Source organism: Chiloscyllium plagiosum, unplaced genomic scaffold (assembly GCF_037043375.1).
Source record: "Chiloscyllium plagiosum isolate Xiang-an unplaced genomic scaffold, Cpla_swu_hap1 HiC_scaffold_4, whole genome shotgun sequence".
In the NCBI taxonomy this organism is placed as follows: Eukaryota; Metazoa; Chordata; class Chondrichthyes; order Orectolobiformes; family Hemiscylliidae; genus Chiloscyllium; species Chiloscyllium plagiosum.
This window is the reverse complement of record NW_028270142.1, coordinates 49,493,406-49,511,629: the sequence shown is the minus strand read 5'-3', so window position 1 is coordinate 49,511,629 and position 18,224 is coordinate 49,493,406. Positions and strand designations below refer to the sequence as shown.

The 18,224-nt window shown below is 41.3% G+C and overlaps 1 protein-coding gene across 5 annotated transcripts in view; it reads right to left on the bottom strand.

The window, feature by feature from the left end:
• nfatc1 (nuclear factor of activated T cells 1) overlaps positions 1-18,224 on the bottom strand; it is a 364,061-nt gene that overhangs the window by 176,889 nt on the left and 168,948 nt on the right. For all 5 annotated transcript variants that reach the window (XM_087986245.1, XM_087986244.1, XM_087986243.1 and 2 more), the window contains one exon: positions 11,777-11,917. In XM_087986245.1, coding sequence (XP_087842371.1) covers positions 11,777-11,917 — 141 coding nt within the window. The remainder of the gene's footprint in view (positions 1-11,776; positions 11,918-18,224) is intronic.

Sequence of the window (18,224 nt, the reverse complement as noted above, 5' to 3'; positions counted from 1 at the left end):
GTTCATCCTGAGGGTCACTATGCATTAGACAAGGGGAGAAGTCGAAAAGGAGAGTCCTTTATGGTAACTCTGCATGGCAAACCAGTTATACAGCTAACTAAGCTAACTGAACCCCCTACAGATAGAAGATGGGAGGTTAGAATCAAGGGACTGAGAGGATGTGGCCATTGAGGGGTTTATATATGAGAATGAGAACATGGGGGAGGTTGATGGAGAAAGAGAAGGTGAGCCAATGTTCGCTCAATGGCAATGGAGTAATTAAGTGTAGGCTCTGAGAACAGAAAGAGAAATGGCATTCCCCCAATAGACAACCCAAAAGCTGCCCCTGAATCACTCCCACTGTGTTGCCTCTTGAGTTGAAGGCAGGGTTACATCTACTGCACACACTCAACAAAATTGGATTTCTATTAGTGTATAAAAAAGTTAATTTAAGCTCTGCATGACAACAAAAATAGTCTATAAACTCAACCATAATAAACATCCAAATCTACTTAAAATGAGTCTTTATAAATGACAGCAAAGAAAAATCACAGCCAAAACAGCAGCAATGTCTCCTGATTTTTAAAAAATGGTGATTTCTCTCACAAAATGCAATGACTGATAGAATATAACAAATATAATGTGTGTGTGTAAAGTCAGCTATTTACAGCAGTGTGGCCCCCAAGTGTGACTGATACAGAAATTACTCAAAAAATCTCCCCTAAGCCAGGAATAGTAGTGTCACTGTAGATGACCATCTAAATTGAACCAGTGCAGGAAGTTCAAGTAATAGTGAGCAATTCTGCAGACTCAAAATTTGATTGAGTTTGCTTCCTAATATTTGTTGAAATTTGAAAGCCTCAACATCTTAAAAAAAAATTTAAAGATCCACTCAAAAAGATTTCAAGTGTATGAAAAAAGCTTGAAATCTCAAAATTCCTGCTGAAATCCTATTTCCAGCCTCAAGAAAAGTTTTGACGAATGTTCTGCCTTTCTGGCAAATAACAGACCAGATCAATGATTACACAAGAATTAAAGCAGCTAAAGATAAATTTCTTTTTAAAAAAAGAGCACTTTGCTCTATCTTAATCAGATGTGTATTTACTGTCCATTTATCTGTAGGTTCAGAAACTGCATGAATAGCACTCATTGATCACTATTTTGTTATTGTGAAATTATTCACATTTGCAACCTCTAGTATCCAAATATATACAGTTAAACAGACAGATAGGAAACCTGTTGTTTGATTTGACTAGCACTTCTGCAAGCTTCCCTATAATTGCATCACACACAAAAAAAGAGACTAAGCAGCAAAATTCATGACAGGACACACATGCAATTTTACTTCACCATTTCCCATTTGACATGCCAGAAAACATCAATTTTTGATAGCATTGTTATATCTTAAGTACTGACAAACAACTTTTCATTGTCGCTGGGTCAAAATCCTGGAACTTCCTCCCAAAGGGCAATGTGGGCTAACCTACAGCATTTGGAACCCAGCAGTTCAAGAAGGCAGCTCCCCGCCACCTTCTCAAGGGCAGCTATGGATGGGCAATAAATGCTGACCAGCCAGCAACACCCAAGTCCCAGAGTGAATTTAAAAAAAAACTTTGCCTTCATTTCAAATTTAATCTGACAAGTATGAAGTCTTATTGCTTCAGATTATAGAAACATCTTTACAGAGGCTGGTATCCCACCCCTAAGCCACCCTTTATTTACATGGTTAAAAATCACAACACCAGATTATAGTCCAACAGGTTTATTTGGAAGCACTAGCTTTTGGAGCGCAGCTCCTTCATCAGGTAGCTGCCATGTGGAGAGTCCTTGACACTGATCCAGCTTCCTCGGAACCAGCTATCAGAATGAACAGAATTTCTGCCAGCCCTGTTTATATCCGTCAGCCAGAACTCCCTGATTGGACCAGATTAAGAGTCTTAATCAGGGAACTCATATTCTATGAGGTCCACCTGGCTGACCTCGTTACAATCACTTCATCCTTCCACCTCTGAGTCAAGGACATAGGGCTGTTCTTTTTTATTGTAGCTCATCCTGGGGCATTTTAGCACCAGATCAGGTTCCTCTACTTTGCTTCTGATATGGGTGGCACGTAACGTACAGTAGCTCACCTCTTGCACTTGGAGTAACTCAGAAGAAATTCATTCTCCTCTTCAGGGGGCAAAGGCATTGAGGCAGCGACATTGGCCATGTCCATCTTATATACGAAGGTATATTCAACACATGACAGAGACACTGGATCTGGAACTATTGGAAAGGCAGTCAAGAAGCAAAACATGATTTGCTCCTGCATTGTTTGCAAGTTGGCAGCATTCATATGGTCTTGGATGCGTTTTAGGACCACCAGGGCTATCCCCATGGTCCCTATACCAAAATCCGTCCCCTGAAGTAAACTCTCTCTCTTGCTTAGTGGAGTCTTGGGTCCGGTACTGGTGTTCTTGATGCCATTTCACCCTCCCAATCCCAGATCTGGGAAGATCAGATTTAACTTGGCATAGTGTCTTCTCCCCATTAGCAACTCTGCTGCAGTTGCATAAGGAATGGTCCTATAATCAAATAGGAACTGGGTCAGTTTGGTATCTCATGAAGCTATAGACTGTTTCTTTAAGCCTGCCTTCAAAGTTCGGACTACCCTTTCTGTCAGATTATTGGATGATGGATGGCATGGAGCTGTCACTGTATGTAAGGGCGCCAGGATGGAGGCCAGGTTATGTATGAACTTTCCGTAAAAATTCATCAGTCCAAAGAAAGACCTAAGCTCCGGTACAGATGTGGGAACCGGGGCAACTTTGATCACCCTCACTTTATCTTCTGACCTACTGTAACACAAGTAGGTCACTAGGGTGCCCGCAACACATTTTTTACTTCTAAGACATTCGCCTGCCTGGCAGAAATGGCTAAAGACAATGTCCAAGTTCTCTAAGTGCTCCTTTTTGGTCTTCCCTGTTTAGCACATCATCTGGATAAATGGTGATCGGGGGTGAACCTTGTAAAATGTTCTCCAACGTACACTGAAAAATTGCACAGGCTGGTGATACGCCAAATGTCAGTTTTGTGTAGTAGTAGTACAAATCCTTATGAGTAGTGAATGTATCATATTTCTGGGAATCCTCATCTTACTGCAGCTGCAAGTACACACAGCTCATGTCCAGTTTGGTAAAGAAAAGCCCCACCCCACCCAGTGAGGGTATCCACTTCCATCGAAATACCATGCAACTCATAAGCTCCACTTGCTGCATTTTCTAATAATAAAGCCAATTGTAGTGCCTGTTTGAAGTTCAGTAGGGCTTCAGCTAGTAGGCGCTTTTGCATGGTTACATCATTAATCTTGCATACCAAATGGTGTCTCAACATCTCATTAAGGATTAAACCAAAGTCAAATGCCTCTGCCAGTCATCTTAACCTAGTCAAAACTTCCAATATGGATTCCCTTGGTTCTGAAATTACTGATTAAAACTGGTAGCATCTCAGAATTAGAGGAGACTTGGATCGTAATATTCTTTAACTAAATCCATCAACTCTTGAACAGCTTTCCTATTTGGTTCCTCACTGAAAGTTAGGCTCCTAATAACTGAAAAAGCTGTGGATCCACAAGCTGTCAGGAGAATTAATCATTGCTTTTCATCTGCCCCATTGTCATTTGCCTGGAAAAAATAATGCATTCTTTCCACATACTGGGCACAGACTTCAAAAGCAGGGACAAAAGAGGCACACTTCCGAAATAATGGCACGATGCCAGAAATTCTTACCCTATTCAAAGATAACTGTCACAAGTGAATTTCTTCAGGAGCATGCTTTTCCTTGGTTGCTATTAAAATAACTCCACAGTATCCCATCCCCAGATTACCCTTTATTTACTCATGGCGAGGCCTTAATACTAATCCTGCTCTCTCAGAGACAGCTCTCAGAGTGAACAGATGTTTGAGACTCCTATTTATTTCTTTTTTTTTTAACCCCCACACTACTACCTAACTGCGGTAGTGCTTATTTTTCTCCCCAGCACCCATGGTATGTGTGTGCAGGTGTGAGACGCAGTGAGAGACACAAAGTGCACGAATCTTTATTCGATTTCCACCACCAGGAAGATAGGAAAACACCCGGGTGGCCATGACAAGCAGTGCCCTTCACATCAAAGGGCAGTGCTGTGTGATCAAGCAGTGAAGGGGAGGGCAGAGACTAAATCAAAAGAGAGTTGGAGGGGGAAATAATGCACTCCACTCCCTGTGGCGCCACCTCTCCCTGAACAACTCCAGGGTGTTGGTGGACACCGCGTGCTCCTTCTCCAAGGACACCTGGGCTCTAACGTAACCGCGGAAGACGGGCAGGCAGTCGGCCCCTCCACGGCCCGCTGCCTGGACCTGCTGATGGCCAGTTTGGCCAGGCCCAGGAGCAGACCCATGAGGCGGTCTTCAGACCTGCCCTCCCTCCTCTGTAGCGGGTGCCCGAAGATCAGGAGCGTGGGACTGAAGTGCAACCAAAAGCAGAGGAGGAGGTCTTTGAGAAAATCAAAAAGGGAGTGCAAACGCCCACACCCAATATACACGTGGTCCACGGACTCCACAGCGCTACAGAACAAGCAGTTGGGCTGGGAGTCCGTGAACCACCGCAATCTGCGGTTGCAGGGGACTGCTGCGTGCAGCACCTCCACCCCAGATCCCCGAGAGAAAGGGAGAGGACTCCCGCGTAGAGAGCCCTCCACTGGGGATCCCCACCGCTCGGTGGCAAATGGGCACGCCAAGTCGTGTCCGGACGGTGGATGAGGGAGAAGAGGTGGACGGTGTGCAGCAGCAGTCTATATAGGGCCCGCTTTTTTATCCCCTGAAAGGGAACAAAATTAAAATTCTGGAGGTGGCTCAGGTTGTGGGGCACAGGCTCCCGCGGGAAGTACGGGACCTTGGGGCCAATGTGAAATTCCGTCCGGGCTGAGCACCGCCGTTTTAAGACGTCGGATGGCGGTGGCCACGTACCGGACGTCTACCGCTGCCCTGCGGCAGCGTCCAGCCCAGGCCCCCGGCACCCAGCACGTCCCCGACCCTGATCACCCTCGCCACCACGGCCCTCCCCTCCGACAGCCACTCGAACCTGCGAGTACGGAGGTGCGGATTCCTGAGCAACGGCTCCCTGACGACAGCCGCTACTCCTGCCGGAGGGTAGGCGCGGCGTGATTCGACCATGTTCCAGACAGTGATCAGGTCCTGGTAAAAGACAGGCAGCGTCTTGAGGGCAACCTCCAAACCGTCACGGTTGACGAACAGGAGCTGCGTGTCGTAGTTGAGGTTACGCACCTGGCGGAAAAAATACGTCGCCAGGAAGACTCCTATTTATTTATTTATTTAATTATTTGTGATCAAAACAGTGAAGGGGAGGGTAGGGACTAAATCAAAATAGAGTGTGACTCCTGTTTATTTTTTTTTTCTTTTAAATGCGGTAGTGCTTATTTTATCCCCAGCACCCATGGTGTGTGTGTGTGTGCAGGTGGGAGACACAGTGAGAGACACAAAGTGCACGAATCTTTATTCAATTTCCACCACCAGGAAGATAGGAAAACACCCGGGTGGCCAGTGACAAACACTGCACATGAAAGGGCAGTGCTGTGTGATCAAAACAGTGAGGGGGAGGGTAGGGACTAAATCAAAATAGAATTGGAGGGAGAAATGATGCACTCCACTCCCTGCGGCGCCCACCTCCCCCTGAACAACTCCAGGGTGTTGGTGGACACCGCGTGCTCCTTCTCCAAGGACACTCGGGCTCTAACATAACCGCGGAAGAGGGGCAGGCAGTCGGCCCTAACCAGCCCCTCCACGGCCCGCTGCCTGGACCTGTTGATGGCCAGTTTGGCCAGGCCCAGGAGCAGACCCACGAGGAGGTCTTCAGACCTGCCCTCCTTCCTCCGTACCGGGTGCCCAAAGATCAGGAGCGTGGGACTGAAGTGCAGCCAAAAACAGAGGAGAAGGTTTTTAAGGAAATCAAAAAGGGAGTGCAAACGCCCACACCCAATATACACGTGGTCCACGGACTCCACAGCGCCACAGAACAAGCAGTTGGGCTGGGAGTCCGTGAACCACCGCAATCTGCGGTTGCAGGGGACTGCTGCATGCAGCACCCTCCACCCCAGATCCCCGAGAGAAAGGGGGAGGACTCCCGCCTAGAGAGCCCTCCACTGGGGATCCCCACCGCCCGGTGGCAAATGGGCACGCCAAGGCGTGTCCGGACAGTGGATGAGGGAGAAGAGGTGGATGGTGTGCAGCAGCAGTCGATACAGGGCTCTTCTTTTTATTTCCTTAAACAAAACAAAATTAAAATTTCGGAGGCAGCTCAGGTTGTGGGGCACAGGCTCCCGCGGGAAGTACGGGACCTTGGGGCCAATGTGAAATTCCGTCCGGGCTGGGGTGAGCGCGGACGGGATCCCACCGCACACCTGAGCGTCCTCCAACTGGTGCACTACGTCGGGTCCGAGCACCGCCGTTTTAAGGCGTCGGATGGCGGTGGCCACGTACCGGACGTCTACCGCTGCCCTGCCTGCTATGTCCTGCGGCAGCGTCCAGCCCAGGCCCCCGGCACCCAGCACGTCCCCGACCCTGGTCACCCTCGCCGCCGCGGCCCTCCCCTCCGACAGCCACTCGAACCCGCGAGTACGGAGGTGCGGATTCCTGAGCAACGGCTCCCTGACGACAGCCGCTACTCCAGCCGGAGGGTAGGCGCGACGCGATTCGACCATGTTCCAGACAGTGATCAGGTCCTGGTAAAAGACAGGCAGCGTCTTGAGGGCGACCTCCAAACCGTCACGGTCGACGAACAGGAGCTGCGTGTCGTAGTTGAGGTTACGCACCTGGCGGAAAAAATACGTCGCCAGGAAGACTCCTATTTATATCTAGCAGACAGAGCTTCCTGATTGGGGTGGTTAATCTGATCCAATCAGGGAAATCACCTGGCTTACCTCATTACAATCACTACAGTTGCAGTTTATTTCCTTATCACACTCATTGTTTGCCATCTTCCTTGCACTCACTTTCATTTTCTATGCACAATTTTACAATAAGTTGAGTATTTTCACCAACACTTCCTGGTTTAGTCTCTGCATGTCTCAATGAGAATTATTTATCTGATTGGTTGCAAAAGCATACTGCTTGCCTTGCTCTCACATAGCACTGAAAAGAGAATTTCTAAATAACACAAGTTATCACTGAAAAAAGTCATGAAAAGTATATGGCTAACATATACGTTTTGAAAGGCAAGTACTGTTCCTTTGCCACTGACAGTAAATCTGAGCCAATATTTAGGCATGGGAACTTGCATTACATTAATGCAGAGAGCACCAGCTGCATTCAGAGATATCATATGAATCATATGGATTCCTTATGGACAGGTGATAAAATGTAGAGTGAAAATATATAATATAGTCCAATCACAATGTGAATACATGCCTTATCAGAGTATTAAATTATGACCATTAATTTCAGAATGAAACTATACATGGCTTTCAACATTTTATCAGCAATTTAGCAACTATGAGGAATAGTTATACATTAGTTAAAGCTCTTGAGCAAGTTCTTGGCTTATGTTTTAGAGTGGAAAAGACAAATCATTAACAGCCAGTAGCACTTCATTTTCAGAAACACAGAAACAGAAGTTGTTATGCATCAGACAGAAGAGGCAGACAATTCCTCATGTTACGTCTGGAGGGCCATGAGGGAAATCTCAACTCCCACGCACTGGGATATCCTCCAAGAGGGAAACCTTAGACAATTGCATTAGCCTCTTCGGGTAAACATGTTTTGCAGGTTTACGCTGTTAATTTTTTTAAAAAAGCGACGGAAAAAGTGGTGGAGGGGGTAGTGGAAACTTATCCCACAGGCAAAAGATTTCTTCTTCTCAATACCTTACTGCTTAGGGGTATTAGTGTCATAAAGGATGCCTTTTTGCATTGTATTATGCCCTCAAAATTGGTAATAAAGTATCTCCCTTGTAAGTCTGTAGTACACAACTAGTCACTTTTTAGTTACTTAGGAATCAATGAAATATTACAATGGCACACACAACAACAATAAGAACTTACATTTACATAGCACTTTTACTGTCCCAAGGTGTTGTTATTGTATTTCTCATAGTTGCTAAATTGCTGATAAATTCTTGAAAGCCACGTGTAGTTTTATTATGAAATTAATATTTGTAATTTAATATGCACACACAGTTAAACAACATATTACACAGACATATATGAATATATTTGCATGTGGCTAAAAGCATGGTCAAATCAATGGACCTTAAAATTTTTTTAAAGTTGCAAAGTGACTGAGAGAGGTAATGTGCTGCATAGAGATTTAAACCAGCCATTCCAGAGCTTGGGTCCTTGGCAGTATAAGGTAGAGCCACCAATCATCAAGTGATTAAACTCAGGGATGTTCAACTGATCAAAATAAGCAGAACTCTGAAATCTTGGAGGTTTGTAGGGCTAGAGGAGATTGCAAAGATAGGCAGGGGTGAGATCAAGGAGGGGTCTGAATACAAGGATGAGAATTTTTAAACTGAAGCATTGCTTTACCAGGAAGCAAAATTAGCCAACAGCTTACAAAATAGAAAATTGTTCTTTTTTAAAATCCAGGGATTTTTAAAAAATGCAAATTAGCTGTTGGGAAGGGTGGGGGAAGAAAAAAAAAGAGAAATGGTGAGGGAGGGAGATATTGAACAACAATAATGCAAGATATTTAAAACAAAGTAAATGACAATTATCTAACAGCTACCTATTTGGTAGCAAAGACAAAAGGTTTATTAAAGAAAACATGCAGGTATTTGAAACTTTGAATTAATTTGAAAGGAATTGGGGCAACATTGAATACCAGGTGAAAATATTTCATCGAAAGATTTTACTGAACATCAATTTTTAATGAACATTTTAGATCACACCTGGTGTTGTAAACTCTTGTTGCACGTACTCCTGGAAATTTAATCATGTGACCTACTTGATGCAACCTGTCCTTGTTTCCCTCACCCACAATGTCTCCTCATTTGTTATCTGACCTGTAAATCCTCCCAGACCCTACCTTCCCATGCCAGCTGAAACACAATTAAGGCTCTTCATTACTGGGTTAAATGATGCTTGGCTATCTATCAAACATCATTTACCCCCAGCCTCAACTTTTGAAATATTTGTTAATAGTAAGCCAAATGTTTTCAAAACAAAATGACATTTTTTTAATGCTTCTATTTTGTTCCTACAAGGTTGCTTGCAACATACTGGATATTAACCTTCAACTACTGAAGACTGTGGAACAATTCTAAAGGATTGGCCAATCTACTTACACCTGTACTTAGAATGACTCTCTTGATATTGCAAATTGTTAAATTGGAATTTAGTATCCATTGTTTAGCTAAGACTGTCAAAACTGGGTCATGTCTTGTGAGGGAAACATCTGTTGCAAAACTGCCAATTTTCAGTGGATTAGATGGCCAAACTATAAGGACAGGAAGGATAGTGAATAGTTTCATACATGTTATCTAACATTCTAGCCCTGCTCAAGCATTTACCGGGAAAAATAATTTCCTTACAATTTGCAATGACCTGTCTAATCATTCTCGACTAAACAAATTACCTTCCATGGGGAAGATCCCCTTATGCCGCGTCATTTGTCGGAAAACAAAATCTCCCAATCCCCATAGGCACAATAACTAATGTTGACTAGGTTGCGTCCAAAAAAAGTGAAGGTGCCTAGACTCAAGCATGTCAGACATAACGTCAAACTGTACTAAAAGGGCTCTTAAGTGGATGCGTACTAAGATGTTCAATTGATGGCTCATAGTTCAGAAGGTTTCCACAGGCAGCTGTGGAATTTATAGTTTGTGCCAGCATCAGGGAAACCCTCCAAAACAATAACCCTTAAAAGAGGTTCCTTTCATTCAGGTCATGACCATGACTCATAAATTCTAACACTGTCACTGTTGAGGAATAGTCATTTGAAAAAATTCCATACAGTATGAACTTTTTCATAAAATACACACTGAGATTTCAACTGCACAAAAGCAAAATGTCAATGTTATGACAAACCTTTTGTCTGGTTCCAACTCAATCATCATTGCAATCAAAACTGAGCTTGAGCCCAGGATAAGATTACCCTCTGACAGGATTAATTTGATGCTCTCCAGGTGGGTCTACCAAATATCATTCATAATTATCTTGCTCTCAGTTCATGTTAGTTACTTTGTTTAGCATTTATTGAACTTAGAGTAATGCATAAGTGCTAACTTTTTAATTCATGTGGTGCGTTCATTTGTAAATCTTTATTTTGAACCATTCCTCTGTAGAGGTATAGAAAAAGCTGCAAGGACTCTAAAAGGAGTACACTGCAAAAGTGTCAGCCAGCTGGAATTCCACACACCACAACTGCGACAAAGCTCCAAAATAAGTGCATTTGGTCAGCTTCCAGACAAATAGCAAGCTGTCCTTGCTGGGAGAAAAAACACATTAAATACACTTATTTCCATGCTTCATTGCAAACGTTATGTACAGGAGTACCATTCAGCTACCATTATCAAGGAATCCCGCACTTTTGGACAAAGTGATTCTTTACTGCATTGATAGCACTCTTGCCTCATGGGTTCATGGTTTAAGCTTCAGTCCAGGCACATGAGATCATAATCTAGGCTAATACTTAATGCAGTACTACTGAAGCAGTGGTACACTGTTGGAAGTGATGCATTTTGGATGAGGCGTTAAGCAGAGGCTCTGTCTGCCCTGTCAGCTAGACTCATAAGATCCCATGGCAATACTGAAAGAAGAGCACGGGATTTCTCCTAACATCCAAGCCAACAATTATCATTCAACTAAAATGATGAAAACAGATGGTCTGTTCATTTATTTAATTACAGCTTGAGAGAGCTCGATGTACAAATGGACTGCCACGTTTCCCTCTGTTGTAACTATGACTACTCAAAGTATTTCAGTGGCTGTGAAGCATTATGTGATGTCCTAAAGTCATGAAAACCTTGTAGAATTGCACAATATTTCTTCCTTCTATGCACCTTAAACAAATGTAAAATATCAGTTTCTAAAAAATTCACGTTAGATAAGTAGAAACTATTATACATTTGGACAAAAATATGTGCAAAATGCTCATTTTTAGGATAAAACACAGTAGCTAAAAGGGAGCAATAGCCAGTTCTTAAACAAATGTCTACAAAAATACACTTAAAATTGCTCAATGTTCTATTTGTGAATTCATACCTACAGAAGCTTACAAATGTAAAATAGATACATACTTAAGCCAATTGCCAATTTAAAAGTATTCATAAAACAGCTGTATAAATAGAAGGTCCTAGTCTTTTCTTTTACAGGATTTTCAGACCTTAATCAGTAACATATTACTTTATACCATGGCTGGTCCCCGTGGTTTTCAGTAAAATATTTATACATTGTCCCTAGAATTCAGGGAAGCAGATGCATTCTTTTCTATGATTGACAGCTCAATATTTTATTTAAGGATTTCCAACACAAGTCATATATTTTATTTCCCAAAAACCATGCAGAAATCCTTCTTACAAACAACAAAGGGAAAAAAATTGTTCAGCCAAAGTATTCTGAAAATGTAAAACATAAATCAGCAGAGGAATGTGCATGACTTCTAATGATGTGGTTATAAAGGAACGTGTGAAAGCAACAAACCAGTTAAGTTAACCCCTTTCTTTGCAGAAAGACTTTACTCCTTGACTAATATACTAATTTACATGAATGAGCTTTTGACCTGCCAAAGCAACAAGATAACATGCTAAGCATCTTTCAACATACCTGCTGCCTTTTCCACAAAGATGACCTTTGACTCTGCGAGGAAGTTGTGACCACTTAAAATCATCATCTTTCCACCAATCACAGGATATCTGTCAATGCTTTGCTTTTCTATCAGTGGCAATTCTTGTGCAGATCTCTGAGCTGAGAGCAACGGAATAAATTATTAGTCGTGTGCACTGAACCATCATTTCTAAGATCGACTGTATTTTACAATATTTCTTAATTAGCATGCTACAATAACTCTGCAATTGCTAATGTACTCATTTGATTGTCTGAGGAAAATTAAAACAGTATAAAGCACAGTTTCCAATCCAGTGATTAGAATCAAAAAATGGATATAAATTGTTTATATTTTACTTTCAGTTTAGAGTGTTATGCAAGCTTTAATTTAGATAACAGCCTTAAATAGATGTATTTCTACTTCTAGAATTATTAAACAGGTAGCTGCAAACGCAAAGACAATTATAACTCCCTCAGTCCCATACTGCCTCCTCCCACTAACAGTGCAAATGCTTTTCAATCAAACAGTTTAGGGAGCATCATCTACAATTTATGCGATTCCTGACATCAGCTCTCTGTTACTGAAGTGCAAAATTGTCCAAGGTCTAAAACTGAATGACAAAAGTATTCAATCCTTTGTTTGTTACCATTTCAGTCTTGCACCAAGCTTTGCTTCACAAAATTGATGCCGGGCTGAAATTCCACATGGATTTCTTCTGTAATAACTCCAAAGGGAGACTGCGAAGCTTCCCTAGGAATTTTTTTGATCTAATGTCATACTAAAAAACTTTGATTCACTTTAATGAACTGGATGAATAAGGGCTTTTTCCGCGTAAATAGAGTTTTCACACAAGGCAAACGTAGTCCTACAGGATTGTAGGGAAAAATTTGGGTCAACTGAGGAGCCATACATTTTCATTGGCAGAAAGTTACTATTCATAGCAGTGCTTTCTGTATTAACACTGGTTATTGGTGATATCGCATAAGAATTGGTTTTAGGTTGCTTGCTCTTCACTATTTTTATTAGCTGGGAGGAATAAAGTCTCGGTAAGGTCCTAAACTGTACTAACATAGGTCCAAAATTGATGACTTTGGACAAGAATGGATGCAAGCAGACCTAGATGTAATGAAGTAAAATGTGACTTTAACCTGACAGAATATATTCAATTTGCATAAATACAGCATTTTAAACATTAGTAGAGTTTGTATCACAGATGTGCATTGAGATTGTTGACTGTTATATTCCATGAGTCCCTTAACAGTCAAGGCCAGTGTCTCAAGATAACAGAAGAAAACTGAGTAACAAGAATTGTTTAGATGCTCATTTTAATCTTTTTAAACGCCTCATAAAATCACACATAACCCCTTCAAATCATAAGAACGCTTCAACCCAGAGTTTCAGCGTTGGTTGATTCCAGAATTCCCATTCCCAAACCCAGAGCTAGTAATTTCCGCTGGCCTAGGATAAGGAAGTGATAGTGACCCTCAGCCCTGCATTGTCATTTGGCTAGTTCAACCAAGAGAGTATACACATCTCATGGACTCCCACAGTTTTTGTGGGATCCAGACAGCTTCTTGGGCTCATGGTTCATGGCCGCTCTGAAAAGGTTACAATATCAGCAGAGAAAAAGTACTGGAACAACTCAAGGAACTGAAATTTGGCAAACCTCCAGGACTCGATGACCTACATCCTTGGGTTCTAAAGTGATAGCTGCAGAGAAGTGGACATGCTGGTCACAGTTTTTCCTAAGTTCACCAAATATTGGAACATTTCCAGCAGCTTAGAAGTTAGCAAGAGAGAGAGAGAGAATAAAATGAGGAACTACAGTACAGCTAACCAACATCACTGGGAACGTGGTGGTACATTTTATTAAGAAAGTCTTAACCATGCATTTAGAAAAACATTGCATGATCAAATTGGCTCTATATTTGTAGTGTGGGGAACACATGGAATTGGGACTGAGATGAAGAAGGTTCCACTGAGGTACAGATCAACCATGTCTCTCTCCAAATCTTCTGGCCTACCACTAATGCTCACACATTGTATGCATGTGCTTTCAATTTAATACAATCCTACAGTTTCTTACTTCGTCATGGACTATTTGTCTTTCTCACAGTCTTCCTTTTTTCATGGGATATATCTTTATTGGAAATTATTAACTATGTCCTGAAATGTCCATCACTATCCATACACTGTCTTATCTTTTAATCTATTTTGCAAATATACTTTAGCCAGTTCTGTCACATACCTTTGCAATTGCCTTATAATCAATACATTTAGATGCAGGTTTGTCACCCACAAATTGAATGTGATACTTTATCAGGTTATTTTCACTCTTCCCTATGGAAATCTTTACTGTGCAATCAATAATTAATAACGCCTTATTACACATACCAGATCTTAAATAGCCTGTTCCCTAGTTGATTCCACATTTTATCATTCGAAGAAACTGTCCCAAATGCACTTATTCTCAAGGCTATCCAATCTAAATGAACATGGAAGTTGCTCACGATTACTGTATTTTTCTTACAAGGCCTCATCATTTGTTTATTTATACTCCACCGACAGATTAAGGGGAGTCTATAATTGCTTCATTGCCCTTTCCGAACCTTAGGTCCACCTAAAAATTGATTCGGCAACTTGATCTTCTGAGCTAATATCATTACTCACTGATGTATTGATCCCTTTCTTTACTAACAAAGCTATCCCACCTTATGCTTTCCTTTGCACATCACTCAGAAGTGTCCAGCACACTTGAATATTTATTCCCCAGTCTTGGTCACCATATTTCTGCAATGATTATCATACCCATTTATTTCCCTTTATGCCATCAATTCACCCAACTTGTTATAAATGCTGCATGCATTCAGATAACAAGTCTTTGATTTTTACTTATTACCATTTCCCTACTCTGACACTATTTCCTGATACAGTGTTATGTTTGTAGACTCTGTCCCTTCCTGGTAAGCATTGGTTGTCATAACCTATATCACAGCCCTGCACTTGTCCTTGACCTTTCTCATTAACTTTCTAAATTTCCATGCACCTAAAAACCCTATCCTTCACTTTTTAGTTTGATGCCTTACCTAAGAACAGAACATTAAAATGTACGAGAAGTAAGCTACAGTGCCCTTTGAGCTTGCAATTCCATTCAACAGCTGATCTGATGATGGACTTAATTCTGATTTTTTAAACTGTCCCTAAAAGCTTCACCTCTCAAAGATAATCAAAAATCTGTCTAACCTAGCTTTTAATATACTTAATTTAACATGGCACAGCATGTCAAAGTTTCAGAATCCTCCAAGAAGAAAATCATTCTAGTTTCTGCCTCAACGTATTTTGAAACTATGCCACTTGTTCTGTACTCCCTTACAAGGGAAAACATCTTCAGCATTTGCTACGCCAAACCCCCTCTAAACCTTATGTGCTTCAATAAAATCATGTTTCATTCTTATTAACTCCAACAAACGAATGCCCAACTGGTTCAATCTTCCCTCCGAAGACATTCCCTGCATCCTAGGAATCAATCTAGCGAATGCTCTTTGCACTGTCTCCACTGGAAGTATTTCCCTCCTTAAATAAGGAAAATAAAACTGTATACAGTACTCAAGGTGTAGACTCACTAACAACCTGCACAGTCATAAATAGACTTCCCTTCTTTTATACTTTCCCCTCTTGAAATAAAGGCCAACATTCCACTTATCTTCCTAACTACTTGTTTTGCTTACATACTAACTTTTAAGGATTCAGGACACCCAGATCCTTTTGCACTGCAGTTGTTTTCCATTTATATAATATTATATTTTCCTCTACCACATTTCCCCCTGTTATGCTCCACAGTCATCAGGGTCAGAAGTCTCGTCATCCGGCTCATTTGCTTGTCAGATACCTTTCCACTCATGGTAGTGACTATCTTACATTCCTCCCTTCCTTTTGACTCTTCCTTCTAATTTTGGGATACTTTTAGTGTTTTCTACCACCAAGACAAATATAAAATTCCACCTGAATATCTGATTTACATGACAATGGTCACAGCATGGTTTAAGAGAAAACCATCGCAACAGAACAGATATAGTTCCGCAGATAGTCTCCCTAACGAAGAGCTTTTGCCCGAAACGTCAATTTTACTGCTCCTCGGATGCTGCCTGAACTTCTGTGCTCTTCTAGCACCACTAATCCAGAATCCCTAATACTAATGTCAGGGTCTCATGATTTCAAACCCATTCCTCTCACACCAAAAACTTTACACCACACGTTCAATGCTCTGATCGTACTAGGTCTATGCCAGCCAAATCAAGTTGCAACCCGTCCTCAAGCTGGTCTCTTAAGCCCTGGTACAATTCTGGTGAATTTCCAATTTTGTCTCTTAAGATGATTTTTGCCTTTTTTGATCGTTGGCCCTCAAAACAGTACGCACTGTTCCAGACGGTGCATGACTAAGATTCTGAATAATTAAAACATCACTATCTAATTTTCTTTTATTCTAACTACATTGTGGTAAAGTCTAGCATACAATTAGCCTTTTGTATTACTTTTTCTATTTATACGTTAGCTTCACAACCTTCTCAACTTACTTTCCCCGCATAGTTTTGAATGTGAATCCATGCCCAAGTGAGTCACACACTACCCTTCGCTCAAATTGTCAAGATAGTAAATTGTTGTATGATATATAAAATTTTGGGTTTTCTGTTGTATCAAATAAAATCATGGGTACTTTGTTTGAAATTGTGCATTAAGAAAGTCAGAGAAGCATTGATTAAAGATAGGGTATACACAATTAGAGGTTGTAGGTGCATTGTTTGAAAGCCTAGTGTATGAGTTGAAGGTGTAAACATTACAGAGTCAATTTACCATGTGCTGGAATACTGCACTAAGACTAACCACTGAAAAACCATTTTGGCTAAAATAAGATTCAGCGGATGGTACTAATCAGTACCAGAAATCACACATAAAGCAAGCATGCCTGCATCCAGTCAACCTCAATATAGACGTCTATAATGTAGTGTTAAATGTAAGGCAAACTAACACGTAACTCCGCAATGACTTTTACATCCAGCTCAACATTAGGCAATATGTTTCTTCACAATAACACTACGTTTTTTCCCCGTTGTTGCTACAAGAAATTTTATGAAATTTAGTTTTCTTGATTGTTGGTTTTCTGGTTTGGTTCTGAGCTACACCTATCAGTTATGCTGAAGATTCTACCATGAATCAGTACTGAATAAAATTGAGGTCAGTTGTACTCAACCACATGGCTGCATAATTCATAATCATTCCAAGTTCATCATGCAGAACATACAACTTAGAGAAGGTTCCAGCAGAAGAACAACATTGAAAGAGAAAGACAAATCTAAAACGAAAGCTAGATGGTGCTCAGACAAGTATTTGGAAGTGGATAATGTTAATATTAGTGTTTGTGACACAGTCCTTTTCAGAGTTTTTTTTATATATCAGTAACTCCTATAAGCAGAAAATATAGACAAATAACTTCCTTCATTTATGTAGTCTCATGTGCTGTGCAGAATGTAATGCACCATGGTGGTATTATGCACTTACAGCTGTTTACAGAGTTTTACCAGCCTGTCAGGAGGAAATGTAAGGTGACAAGTCTCACTACAAACAATGCTATTGGAAAAGCATATACAAAACTTCGAGTTATGCAAGTTTTCTCGTGCCTCCTAAAATATTAATGTGCAAAATCTAAACAGAATCAAGCAAAAGCATCTAATTGCAACTCATTTCACTTAGACATAGCCATTGCCAACTTTCTTTTTTTATTTTTTTCCTGGGATGTGGACATCACTGGCTAGGACAGCATTTGTTGCCCATTGCTAACTGCCTTTAAACTGAGTGATTTGCTGTGAATCTAGATGCACACACAGGCCAGACTGGGTAAGGATGGCGGATTTCTTTCCATAAAAGATGTAAGTGAGCTGTGCAAAGCTCGTAATCTTGTGATGCTATTATATGATGCAAGTGAGTGTGTGCCAAGTCCCTCTGTTTGAGAGAGGCTGCAGGCAAACCAAGAACATAAGTGCACAGCTCCCATGTTCGAAGTAGAAATGCTCAAAATGAAGGGCAAGTTGGAAGGTCAATGCTGCAATGTTACAGCTCTGTTTCTGGTCTGCACTCAGGATTTAATCTTCCAGTGGGAGCACTGAACTTACCCCCATCTAAAGTTATGATAGGCATTCAGAATAATTCTCATTTAGTTTTTGGTTTATTCATTTATGAGATGAGAGTATTACTTGAAAGGTGAGCATTTATTGTCCTACCACAATGGTCCAAGAACTAAGTAGCTTTCTGGACCATTTCAGATAGCAGTTAAGAGTCAACCACATTGCTATGGATCTGGTGTCACACATAGGCCAGACCTTGTGAGGATGGCAGATTTCCTTCCCAAAAAGGAATGTTAGTGAAGGTAATGGGTTTTTAAGACAATCAATA